This window comes from Salpingoeca rosetta (genome assembly GCF_000188695.1).
Source record: "Salpingoeca rosetta unplaced genomic scaffold supercont1.18, whole genome shotgun sequence".
In the NCBI taxonomy this organism is placed as follows: Eukaryota; class Choanoflagellata; order Craspedida; family Salpingoecidae; genus Salpingoeca; species Salpingoeca rosetta.
In genome coordinates, this window is record NW_004754916.1 from 495,497 (window position 1) to 507,996 (window position 12,500).

At 54.9% G+C, this 12,500-nt stretch overlaps 3 protein-coding genes across 3 annotated transcripts in view; 2 read left to right on the forward strand and 1 right to left on the reverse strand.

Annotated features, from left to right (window-relative positions):
* The window catches only part of PTSG_06525 (uncharacterized protein), a gene marked incomplete at both ends in the record, with an annotated part of 8,203 nt that extends 162 nt beyond the window's left edge, over positions 1-8,041 (forward strand). The window contains 26 exons of the mRNA XM_004991852.1: positions 183-290; positions 407-499; positions 727-838; positions 1,035-1,173; positions 1,358-1,428; positions 1,617-1,676; positions 1,900-1,949; positions 2,234-2,341; positions 2,583-2,722; positions 2,948-3,095; positions 3,321-3,400; positions 3,567-3,665; positions 3,897-3,947; positions 4,172-4,286; positions 4,488-4,611; positions 4,797-4,866; positions 5,057-5,140; positions 5,352-5,424; positions 5,675-5,787; positions 5,963-6,041; positions 6,142-6,254; positions 6,431-6,509; positions 6,735-6,896; positions 7,183-7,281; positions 7,432-7,509; positions 7,808-8,041. Of these exons, the coding sequence (XP_004991909.1) occupies positions 183-290; positions 407-499; positions 727-838; positions 1,035-1,173; positions 1,358-1,428; positions 1,617-1,676; positions 1,900-1,949; positions 2,234-2,341; positions 2,583-2,722; positions 2,948-3,095; positions 3,321-3,400; positions 3,567-3,665; positions 3,897-3,947; positions 4,172-4,286; positions 4,488-4,611; positions 4,797-4,866; positions 5,057-5,140; positions 5,352-5,424; positions 5,675-5,787; positions 5,963-6,041; positions 6,142-6,254; positions 6,431-6,509; positions 6,735-6,896; positions 7,183-7,281; positions 7,432-7,509; positions 7,808-8,041 (2,682 nt within the window). The remainder of the gene's footprint in view (positions 1-182; positions 291-406; positions 500-726; positions 839-1,034; positions 1,174-1,357; positions 1,429-1,616; positions 1,677-1,899; positions 1,950-2,233; positions 2,342-2,582; positions 2,723-2,947; positions 3,096-3,320; positions 3,401-3,566; positions 3,666-3,896; positions 3,948-4,171; positions 4,287-4,487; positions 4,612-4,796; positions 4,867-5,056; positions 5,141-5,351; positions 5,425-5,674; positions 5,788-5,962; positions 6,042-6,141; positions 6,255-6,430; positions 6,510-6,734; positions 6,897-7,182; positions 7,282-7,431; positions 7,510-7,807) is intronic.
* Positions 8,042-8,813: 772 nt separating this feature from the next.
* On the reverse strand, positions 8,814-10,894 carry PTSG_06526 (uncharacterized protein; the record flags this gene model as incomplete). The annotated part of the gene is made up of 1 exon (XM_004991853.1): positions 8,814-10,894. The coding sequence occupies one exon, from the start codon at positions 10,892-10,894 to the stop codon at positions 9,470-9,472; it is 1,425 nt and encodes a 474-aa protein (XP_004991910.1). The 3' UTR covers positions 8,814-9,469.
* Positions 10,895-11,449: 555 nt separating this feature from the next.
* PTSG_06527 (uncharacterized protein) overlaps positions 11,450-12,500 on the forward strand; it is a gene marked incomplete at both ends in the record, with an annotated part of 3,714 nt that continues 2,663 nt past the window's right edge. The window contains 5 exons of the mRNA XM_004991854.1: positions 11,450-11,530; positions 11,675-11,782; positions 12,073-12,161; positions 12,285-12,319; positions 12,474-12,500. The exon at positions 12,474-12,500 is cut by the window's right edge and continues 32 nt beyond it. Coding sequence (XP_004991911.1) covers positions 11,450-11,530; positions 11,675-11,782; positions 12,073-12,161; positions 12,285-12,319; positions 12,474-12,500 — 340 coding nt within the window. The remainder of the gene's footprint in view (positions 11,531-11,674; positions 11,783-12,072; positions 12,162-12,284; positions 12,320-12,473) is intronic.

Below are 12,500 nucleotides of genomic sequence, written 5' to 3' on the forward strand. Positions count from 1 at the left end.
TGTGTATGTGTGAGCGGTGGGGATGTGTGTGTTTGTTGTATGTATGCGGTGTGTGTGTTGTGTGTGTGTATGTGCTGTGTGTGTGTATTGGTTGCTGAGTGCATCGAGAGGCACGCTTGGAGCTCACATCCACACAACTTTGCCACGATTTTCACGCTTCGCGGTGGATGCTGTGCGTGCAGGACTTCTTCAACGAGCTGCCCGCCATCCTGACCAACTTCTTTGGGCTCTCGCAGTCGGACTCCTCCACAAACATGTTCACAAACAAGCGAACCGCAGCTTGTGCGGAGGTGAGCCACTGAGACGAGTTGCTCGCGTGCGTGTGGTCCCCTGCTCCGTGTGTAATCTCCATTCATCACACGTGTACTCAATGCGCTGACTTGCGCTCGTCGCTTCCTTCCTGCAGCACTTGTTCTACCCTGAGGGTCCGATCCTGTCGCACATCGAGCTCATCCAACGAGAGGGAAAGCGATACGGCCTTCCTCTCAAGTTCTTGCCGGTGCGTTCACGTGCGTGTGTGTTGCGTGTGTTTCGTGTGTTGCGTGTGTGTGTGTGTGTGTGTGTGTGTGTGTGTGTTGCGTGCACATGTGTACATGTGTGTGTGTTTGCTGCGTGTTGCGTGTGCTCTGCCCGCCGAGGCCCGTTCCTGTCAGTCAATGTGTCGCTTGTGAGAACATTCACCATCTCGTCTTTCACACGTGCAACGCGGTTTTCTCTTCCCCACAGCTGTTCTTCAGCACGAAACTGGCGATGGAAGCTGTTCCCCACCTGCCGCCCATCGTCCAGGCCATGCTCGCACAACCGGCCAACACCGCCAAGCTCGACCACCTCAGCCCACGTGCGTACATGAAGCGTCTGTTGTGTGTGAAGAACTCTGTGTATGTGGATGGATGATTGCGTGAGACTTTACTTGCATGTGTTTTCAGCTCAGGTGGCTCGACATTCCCTATTCCCCGCCTTTTCCGTACACACCACCTCATCTCTCCACTCCCCACTCCACGCACCATCCCCATACCCTCGTTGTCACCTTGCAGGTCCCTTTGCGTACTTCTACATCATGTACTGCATGCGGGCGCTGAAGAGCAGCGAGCGCGAGCGGCTCGAGTCATCGCAGAATGTCTACTACCGCCTCCTCGCTGCATTCCTCAACTACTACGTCCCAACCAAGGACAGGTGTGTGTGTGTATGTGTGTATGTGTGTGTGTGTGAGTGTGTGTATGTGTGTGTATGTGTGTGAGTGTGTGTATGTGTACGTGAGTGCGATTGCTTGCCAATGTGAGCTTACCGCTCCTGATCTGTCACCTCATTCGTCATTGCGTGTGTGCACACGTGTGCGCCTGTTTGCACTTCAAATCAGCAGCACCAGCGCCACCCAGCCGCCAACAGCCGCATCCGCCGCTCGCAGCGCAGGGAGCCCGTCCCTCCGAGGTGCTGCTGCTGCTGCTGATGATGATGATGCTGATGGTGATGATGATGCTGATGGTGATGATCATGGCCGCGTGTCCGAGCACATATCATATCATGACATCACCTTGAGCCAATTTGTTTATGTTATTCTCGACTGGCTCGCTCATTCATCCACCGTGCGACCATCCATCATGTGTACATATGTACAGCCGCTGGGACGGCGGCGCTGCAGAAGATCAACACGGCGACTCACGTCATGACAGAACAGGGTGCGCACGCCAGGGTGGTTGCTGAACAGGGTGCCTTGCAATGGCGGTGCCTGCGTGGTTGTGAAGAGCAGGGTGCAGTGAAGAGGGGCGTATGTGTGGGCAATGTCAAAGTTCCTCAATTCCGCCAGCGTACATCCCATCCCTTTTTGCTTTTCTCACATCGTGCACGCGTGTGTGCACGGCGCGCCACCCTGCTGTGTTGTGTTGTGCAATGGATTGGCAGGGTTCTCTGGCATCTCGAACATTGATCAGATCTGGCAAGCGTCCGCCCACGTGCGTACAGCGGAGGCAGTGCTGGCAATGTCGTGTGATGTGATGGGATGTGATGGGATGTGATGGGATGTGATGTGCAGGATGGTGCGCGTGTGTGGGTGTGGGTGTGGAGGGACAAGATACGCACGTTAACGAACACACACGTACACGCATCCATGTACATTCAAACAATCATCCACACACACACACACACACACACACACACACACACACACACACACACACACACACACACACACACACACACACACACACACACGCACGCACGCACGCACTGACTGCAGGCTGTGCAGCAAGTTGGCGGCCAGTGCACACGTGTTGAGCAGACGCACGCATTCCTGGCGACGGTGCTGGAGATGTGGCTCGGGCAATATCTCCTCCCAAACCCATCGGTACTGCTGGCGGAGTGCGCTGTTTTGAGGGGCGTATAGGGTGGGGGCATGTGGACGAAGGAAGGGGTGAGCTTGCAGGTTGGGGAAAGAGAGCGATTTGACGCAGTCGTGCCCTCACATGCACACACACACACACACACACATATATACACACACGCACGCAATCACATACACACACAAACACACACACATGCGATCCCACACACACCACCACCGCCCCACGGCGTGATGTCACTGCTAGCGGGCGAGTGTGACGCACGCTGCGTTGGTTGTGATGGTGGTGCGTTGGCTGCAGCGGTCGCTGTTCTACCACGCGCACGCCGTCGCACATCCAGACCAGCACCCGCCCGAGCACGCCCAGCTCATCAAGGCCAGATACAGGTGCGCTCGTCGTTGTGGCGGCGATGGTGGTGGTGGTGGTGGGATTGTACTGTTTTGTCAACATCTTGCATGTGCTGGAATAGTTCCGTGCGTGCGTGCGTGTGTGCGTGTGTGCGTGCGTGTGTTTTCGTGTTCTGTTCCTTTCATCTCAACCCCATCTCATCTCCATTCCACATCACCACCACCACCACCACCACCACCAACACCGCCACAACGACATCACAGCGTGATTCGCGGGTTGTACCGCCACTATCTTCCGGCCATCTGTGCGTTTGTGCACACGAACCTCCGCCCCCAGCACACCGCATGTCACCAGGTGCGCCAGCCAATCGTCATGGTGATGACAGTGGTGATGATTGATGGTGATGGTGACGTATTGTGGTCACGTGTTTGTATGTAGAGAGAAGCTTGTACATGTAGGGGTTTGTCGTGCGTGCGTGTGTGTGTGTGTGCGTGTGTGTGTGCGTGCGTGTGTGTGTGCGTGCGTGCGTGCGTGCGTGTGTGCGTGCGTGCGTGTGTTCCGCGACGACAGTCATTCGTTTCCATTGAGCGCGCACGCCAACACGACACCACCTGATCCAAACAATGATCACTGCAGGCGCTGGACTGCCTGTTGAAGATTCTCTCGCCGTGGAAGTACACATATCCGGACAAGTCGCCCATCACCCGCGAGGCAGCGTACGCGACATGCACACTCACAGATGCGTGCGTCTGCTTGAGATATTCTGCCGACACATCCTCTGCCCAACTCAATACTTCCCACCATACACTCACATCCACATTGACACACATACACACACACACACACACATGCACCTCCACACACCACCACGACGACCACCAGAGCTGAGCATGTGCGTGCGCACGTGTCGTTCTTCACGGTGCTGGCGCTGCAGGCGGTGGAGAACATTGCACACATGGACCTCGGATACGACGAGGCAAAGTCAGTAAACCCATCACAGTCGTGGTGGTGGTGATGTTGGTGATGGTGATGGTGATGATGATGGTGATGGTGATGGTGATGGTGAGGGATTGGAAGTTGCTGCGGCTTGTGATTGCACGCGTCTGTGCACCGGTACTTGTTCGTTGTGAAGTGACACCGCCGCCATGGCTCATGTGTGTGTGTGTGTGTGTGTGTGTGTGTGTGTGTGTGTGTGTGTGTGTGTGTGCTCAGGTGGCGTCGTGGAAAGGACGCATCCCTCAACTTGCTCGTCAAATTCCTCAAGTGAGTGATGGAACATACTGCCACCAGATCAGAACACACACACATGCATACACACATTCACACATGCATACATTCACACACACATGCACACATTCACACACACATGCACACATTCACACACACACACACATCCCCATCCATCCTTCCATGCCCCAACTCCCAACCCACCCCACCCCCTCTCACCTCCATATCACCCATGTGCCCCACCTCCGGCGCCCCTGCAGCGTGTTTCCGACACCAATTGCGCAAGTTACGGTGCAGTCGCTGATATCCGATGAGGAGGAGGCGTTTGTGACGTCATGGGGCCGCGAACGTGTCGCCACAGCCCTCCACGAACAGGTGATGATGGTGACAGGTCGTGATGGTGTTGCTGGATGACTGTGGCCACTGTTCGTTGTTCTACAGGGCGTGCGCGTGCGCTCTTGGCCCTCAGGGATGGCTGCTGTGTCCACTGCTGTCGTCGATCGGTGTCACAGTGTCACAACCTCACACATTCCCTCCCCCCTTGTTTTGTTCTATTCTCCTCTCCATGGTGAATAGCTCCAAGCGTTTGATCCGCGCGTGTTGCGGACGTTTGCTCCACTTTTCTTTCGTGACTCAGCACGAACGCCGGCCCAGCTGCAGCAGGCGGCGGCGCGTGCAGACAAGGCCATTGCCGCATCATGTACGTTTGTGCGCGTGTGTTGGTTATGTGTGTGTAAATGTGTGTGTGTGCGTGTGTGTGCGCGCGCGTGCATGTGTGTGTGTGTGCACGTGCGTCTACAGCAGGACATGGTACAAGTGTTCACGTAGCATCTTTGTCATCATGCGCCGCCCGTGTGTGCACGTGTTTTCGTGTGCTGTGTGCAGATGAAAGCGTGTCCCGAAACCTGCAACTCGCCAAGGAGCGGGAGCAGCAGCACATCAGCGCAGAAATCACGTGCGTAGAGTTGTGAATTTATGTTTGCGTGCGTGTGTGCGTGTGTGTGTGTGCGTGTGTGTGCGTGCGTGCGTGTGTGTGTTGTCTTGTCTTGTGCAGTGGATACCCGCATCACCCGCATCATCTTCACCACCCCCACCCACCTACTCAACTCTCCTCCCCCCCCCCCCAACACCACATTCCTCTGCAGGCCGCAGCGGCTGCTGCAGGAGCCGATGGCTGTCATCAATGACCTCTTCAATCCACGGCCCGCCCTCAACTTCCGCGCACACAGGTGCCGGTGCCGTGCACGTGATGATGTCTTGTCACTCGCAGTTCCACCCTCGTGCATGCGTGTGTGCTGCATCGCTCTGTACATGCACCTCTCACCTCCTTTATTCTCCCCCATTTGCTTCACCTCGCCCCCTGTCTTCCCCCTCCCCCCCCTCCATCTTTACTCTCCCCTTCTCTTAACGTCTACCCCCCCGCGCGCCTCTGGTGTGCAGGGCGTATCGAAAGACGCTGGCGTCCATCAAGTCCAGCATCGCCACGCTCTTCCCCGCAGCCGCCACCGCAGCGGTGAGACACAAGCACCGCCCAAGAGCAGCAGCCCAACACCTGTACACTGATATTGTTGTGGTGTGTGTTTTTCCTTCAACACCTGCTGCCGTTCCCTCCTTTCAACTGTCCTTTCTTCTGTCTGCTGCCATCACTGCACGCCACCATCCCACCGTCATTCAACCACATCTACTCGTCTTGTCCAATCGTATTCTCATCATGGCTTCCACCACACCATCAAACCAATCTTCATTTATTCACGCCTCCATAGGCTGCTGGCGATCGCGCGGCGCTCCTGCGACGAACGGCGTCCGGACACGTTGTCCAGCACGTCGATCGCAACGTCATCCGCGCCCGCTGGCTCGCACACTACGCTTCCATGAGGTGCGGGGATGGGGTTGTTGAGGGGGGGGGGTAAGGTGTTTGGGCTGTGTGTATGTGTGTGTGTATGTGTGTGTGTGTGTGAGCGGTGGAGGTTGGTTGCATTCAAGACGTTTTGAGACACAAGTAAACACACACACACATACATACACACACACACACACATACACACACGTAGGCGCCAGCCGGTTCGTTCGTTTGAGATTGGATTCCTCGTCCACATTCTCAACCGTCTCTCAACGTTCCTCAACGAGAAGGTGATGTAACACTCGAGTTGTAATTCCTGCACATGTGTACGTATGTGTACGTATGTTTTGGGCTGTATTCGGTAGACTTCATTTATTCACGCCTCCATAGGCTGCTGGCGATCGCGCGGCGCTCCTGCGACGAACGGCGTCCGGACACGTTGTCCAGCACGTCGATCGCAACGTCATCCGCGCCCGCTGGCTCGCACACTACGCTTCCATGAGGTGCGGGGATGGGGTTGTTGAGGGGGGGGGGGGTAAGTGTTTGGGCTGTGTGTATGTGTGTGTGTATGTGTGTGTGTGTGTGAGCGGTGGAGGTTGGTTGCATTCAAGACGTTTTGAGACACAAGTAAACACACACACACATACATACACACACACACACACATACACACACGTAGGCGCCAGCCGGTTCGTTCGTTTGAGATTGGATTCCTCGTCCACATTCTCAACCGTCTCTCAACGTTCCTCAACGAGAAGGTGATGTAACACTCGAGTTGTAATTCCTGCACATGTGTACGTATGTGTACGTATGTGTACGTGTGTGAGTGTGATTGTGATTGTGTGCCTGTCTTTCTTCTTCTTTTTCTCCTCACTGCTCTCGCTGTTCTCACTGTTACCACTGCCCCCACCGTCGCCATCGCCACCGCTGTGTGCCATCCCTGCACCAATCATCACTCCACCCCCTCGCTCACTCCACATCAGCTTGAGCACCGACCGTGGCTGTATTCGCACCTGGCACCGCATCAGCTTGAAGAGTATGTTGCGCAACACGCCATTCTGGATGACGGGCTGTTTGGGATTTGCCCCGCCCACGAGGTCGACCCCTCCACTCTCTTCCACATCTTCGTCACCCGCGACGGCATGGTGTGTTTTTGTGGCGCACGTGCAAGTGGCTGGTCGTACATGCGTGCACGCACGCACACGAGGGCTGTGCTGTGTTTGTATTGACACGTGTACTTTGTCCATGCTGACAACATGTCTTTTGTTGACTTGTAATTGCGTGCGTGCTCTCTTCCCCTCAAATGCGCTTCACACCAAATATCCACGTCACCAACCACAACCATGCATCCACACCACCACTCATCATTCACCACCAACCATGCATCCTTCACATCCATTCCCTTCCACCGTCGCCACCGCCACCCCACAGGTTGAGGCAGACACGTTGACTGCGACCGCTGACGGCGGCATCACGCTTGATGGCCATCTCCTGTTTGCAGACGTGGGCGAACTCGTCGCATTCTACAGAGTGAGAACACATCACCTGTGTGCGTGTGTGTGTGCGTGTGTGTGTGTTTTTGTGTGTAATGCTATGGTTTTCGGCGTGTTGTTCCCCTCCTCCTTGAACTTCTCATATCACCTTCCCCGTTGTTTCTCAACCACCTCCACGTTTTCGCAGCAATGTCCGTACTACATTGATCGCAGCGGCAAGGAATACGTGCTGAAGCCCATCCCGCACACGCCAGACGAGAACGAGGTGCCGTGGGCTCATGCCAGCACTTGAGTGACCGTGATTGCATAACCGTATGACTCAATTGTGGGCCTTTGACTTTGTTGTTACTGCTCTTTGGCTTTTCCTTGCAACAACCAATTGCTCACCACACACACACAACACAACACAACACACACCCTCACTCACACACAACACACACACACACACAACACACACACACATAACACACAACACAACACAACACAACACAACACAACACAACACAACACAACACAACACAACACAACACAACACAACACAACACATCACAACACGTGTGCAGCGTGCACCGACACCGCTTGAAGCAACGCTGCTGTCACTGCGCCGCAAGCTGTTCCCGATCAACTTGCGTCACGCAGCCGATGTGCGCATGTGGGCGTGGCTGCTGGTGCCCATGCTCGCCTGGTACCTAACGACGTCCGTCAGCATGGCTGCCTTTGTGCTGCTGCTTGTGGTGTTTGCCATGATTGTTGCCGGTGTTGTCGCCGTCGCTTCCACACCCGCGCCACACGCGTGACTCAAGGCGCCCACAGATGTCGGAAACGCACCATGCTTGATGTGTAGCAAGCACTCCCCGGCCCACAAATTCCTTGTTGAACTACTAGCTGTTTGGTTTGATGTGTTGTTCGTTGGGTGTATTGGTTGTTTTGGTCGTTTGTGCGCGTGCGTTTGTGTGTGCACGAGAGTGCGTTGGCCATGCAGTAAATTGCCAGCTACTGTCATGACGTCAGCAACACTCGGAACACATGAACACGCGACATGAACCAACATTGGGAATGCAGAAAATTGCCATGGACGGACATGTGTTGTGAAAAGAAAGTGAAAAGCCAGTCCATGTGTTGATGACAACGAAAGAAGAGCAACACAACAGTCGAGTTGTCGAAAGAAAACACAAAATCGTGGGAGCTGCGTTCAACCAGCAGCCGTAAACGAGAACGTGAGAGCATGTGGAAGAACAAGATTCATGGGGCGGTGGATGCAGGCAGATACAGAGAACATGCAGACTTGCTGCATCTTCTGTGCTCTGTCAGCACCCAAGCCACCTGTCATGAAGTGTCATGAACAGAATGTTGAAGAAGGTAAGAGCGAGGGTGAGAGGGGGGGGGGCACAAGGAAGCCGCCGAAAGGGATAACGTCGCGGGACGGCCAGAACGCAAATCACTGACAACGCAATACAACACGCACAGAACACTCGCAGAGAGTGTGTGCGTGTGAAACGTCAAGGTAGGAAATGGGGAACAGGGAGAGGAAAGAGAGAAAAAAAAAAGGACTCAGAGCGTGGTCAACCCGTCACTGTTGCCATACCGTCAAACATTGTGCTGAAGAGCGGGAAATTGGGCCACGACATGTGTGTCGTGTGACCACAAACCAGTTCCGTCAACAGCACAAGAACAACGGTTGGCAAAGGATACTGAGAAGTGGTTCAGGTGAGCGTGCGGACAAAACTCCTGTCCAAGTTGTCGTTCCCACACATTGCTGACACCATCAGCAAGCAATGAGGCAAAACAACAAATGGAACAGAGCAGAAGAGAAGGAGGGAAGAAGGGAAGGAAGGAGGGAAGGAAGAAGGGAAGGAAGAAGGGAAGGAAGAAGGGAAGAAAACTTGCATCAACAATGTGAACCACACATAAAGGATGCGGAACAGATCAACGAGAAGCAATGTCAGCTAGGGTGTGAAACAGATCGGCACATGCAATGCATCATGCCGTTTGAAGTCAAAGAGGTTGTTGATAAGGATGAAAAAGCAAAACAGAAGGAAACTGGGCACCAGCAATCGCCGCAGGCGCCACAAGATAAGAGGGCTGAAGAAGGACATTCTTGATGGTTGGGAGGGGGTACCGCAAGAACTGTGCAACGGCTCCAAACACAAATCAAGAAGAAAACAGAGCAAAGGCAAAGCGCGTGCGCCGTTTGCTCGGATGGTGCGTGGCTCTCGCCAGCAGACTCAGCACGGCCCAGCAACCTCAACCAGCATGCGCGCCAACGCGTTGTACACGTCGAGCAAGTGCGCCAGCTTGGCCCTGTACTGGACATTCGTTGCCCGCAGGTTGTGCAGGGTCTTGTTGAACTGCTCGTGCTTCTTTGCCTTGGCGATGCGGTCCTGCTTTCGCCGACGCGCCCTCTGCAGCGCCACGCGCAGGGCAGGCTGCCGCCGCTGCTTGAGAATCTGCGTGAGCTTCTTGAAGGCGGATGTGGACACGCACAGGGTGGCTGGGTTGAGGCACCTGTCGCAAAACGACGACATTCCATGCTGGGCGTCGCTGTTGCAGTGTAGCCGCCGCACGCAGCACAGCACCGTGTGAAAGGACATGGTGGCTGGGGTGGCATCGAGGATCTTCTCCAGCTCGTCAGGGTCCTCATACTGCCACTGCTGGTGCTGTTGCCCTTGCAGCAGGTCCTGCCGGCGGAGGTGGCGCTTGCGTTGCTTGTGGCGGTACACCTTGTTTCTGGCTTGCTGCACCACTGTCTGGGAGCGCAAGCAGTCAATGCCGTGCTCATCTTGAAGTTGGCACAGTTGTTGGTCGGCGTGCCACTCGCCAAGCGCACCAAAATCTCCCAGTGGAGGAGGATCCACGTCCATCCCAACCATCGGGCCCGGCGAGGATGGCGGGACGCGCACCGACGTCATCAGCTCCTCCATGGACCGCTTGGTGCCTGCATCCACCGTTGTCGTGCCACCGCTGTTGATGTCGTTGTTCATGGTGCATGCGGCTTCACGCACGGGGGAGCTGGGGCACGAGGGCGACGAGGGCATCTCCGTTTCGGAAAAGCTGCGATTCAGGTCCATTTCCGAGTCGGAGTTTGGACCGCTCACCACAGATTGGTGGGTGGCGGACGGTGGCGAGGTACTGAAAGACGAAGTGAAGTACATCATTGATGAGGACGACGATGGTGATGACGACAGCAGCGGAGATGAGGAAACGCGACGTCTCGGAGGCGCTGGTGGTTGAAACTGGAGCGTGGTCTGCTGAGGAGCCAAGCCGTCGCCGTTTGCTTGAGGCAGAACAACAACAGCCTCATCCGAGTCGCTCGCGGTTGAAAAGCTGCGCATGTCCTGCACGTCCACTTCTTCATCTCCACTCTGCTGCAAGTGCACGGGAGACGAGTCCGGCGTACAATCGTGGCAATAATCGTGGCAATCGTGGCAATCGTGGCAATCGCCTTGCTCATTTTGTGCATGTGCAAGGGTCAAGGAGACCTCTTTGCATCGCATCATGGGGTAAGCGTGGTACTGGTCGCCGTAATCGACGCTGCTTGCTGCTGATGGGGATGGAGCAGAGCGCGCCACACCATTATCAGCAGCATCAGCATCATCGCCGTCACATACACCGCCATCACTGCGGCATCGGCTGCCATCCACGACAGGCATCATCACGTCTCGAGTGTGTGTGCTGTGTGTGCGTGTGTGTGTGAGGGAGAGAGTGTGTGAGGGAGAGTGTGAGAGAGGCGAGTGAAGGGCACGATGGGGAAAGGGGGGCGTAGCACGGACTGAACTACTGGAGGACTTGTGGAGGGGAGTTTGTTTTGGTTTGTTTTGGTTTCAGGAGTTGGGGCTGGATGCAGGGGGGAGATGCAGGCTGGCTCGCTCGCAGGCAGGCAGGCGGGCGTCAGTGCTTCACTCTGGGAAGAAATGACACAGGAAAGCAAGCTTGTTGTGATGTGATGTGACTCTGAAGCGGGGAGCAGGGGACAACAAGCAAAGACAAAATCTGCACAGTCATTTTCGACCGAGTCATTGCATCATCATCTTGCTTGCGTGCGTGCATGCGCAACCTGATTTCAAGTTTGACGCGTTTACGCTAACGAGGCTGCTCGACACCACGACATACAAAGGTGTAGTGAGCAAGACCAACCAACCAAGAAGAAAGAGGAGAAGCAAGAAGACAAAGCGGGCGCAGCGGACACACACCACCAACAGGCGAAGATGAGCGAGGTGGTGGATATGGTTCGGCGGCTCAAGGAGCCGAGCACCGTCGACAAGTTTGTCAACGCCTACACCCTCAAGGTGAGTGAGTGAGTGTGTGTGTGTGTGTGAGTGAGTGTGTGTGTATGATGCTTGTGTTTGGGGTTTGTGGAAGGTGAATGGACTGCTTGTGAATGGACTGCTTGTGGTTGACTGGCGACATGGTTCCTCACTGCCCGTTTGCAGGTTCAGAATGTTGCTGAGTCGAAGAACAAGCTGTTTGCGGCCATCTCACAGGCCTTTTGTGATCCGGCTTGGTACACGGACACGGGTACCTTCAGCTGGCGCGGGAAGGTGCGCGTATGTGTGTGTGTGCATGTGCATGTGTATTTGTGTATGTGTGTGTGCATGTGTGTGCGTATGCAAACGTGTGTGTATGTGTTTATGCGTGTGCATGTGTGTTTATGCGTGTGCATGTATGTGTGTGCACGTGTGTGTATGTGTTTATGCGTGTGCATGTGTGTGTGTGTGCGTGCGTGCATCGACAAGTATGATCGTTTGCGTGCGTATTTTCACAAATGTGTTTGCTTCATTCACCGTTCCTTGTTTGATTTGCTCGTGTTGGCCCGTTGCCATCGTTACAGGCCATCTTGAAGCTGTTGGAATGCAGTGCCAAGGACAATGACAGCATACCCATCCCATCGCCGCTGTCATGGCTGCCAAAATCCGACAAGTGCGTTGCCCTCATGTGTCTGTATGTATGATAAGTGTACACGTTTTTGGGTTGTTCAGGGCTGTCATTCTCTCACCTGCTTTGTCACATATGTGTGTGTGTGTGTGCGTGTCTTGTCGTCAGACTGAATCTGGCACTGCTGCCTCTTCACGCTTACGGTGAGACAGGGCAGCTGACTCAAGTGCGGTGTGTATGTGTGCGTGCGTGCGGTGTTTGTATGTATGTGTGTGATGAGGCTGTTGATTGAGTGGCTCATCTGTATTGCACCCCTTTGCACCCTCCTCTGCCCCTCCCACTGTTTTATTCTTTCAGGATCAAAGCTTTTGGGTCCTGTGGAAG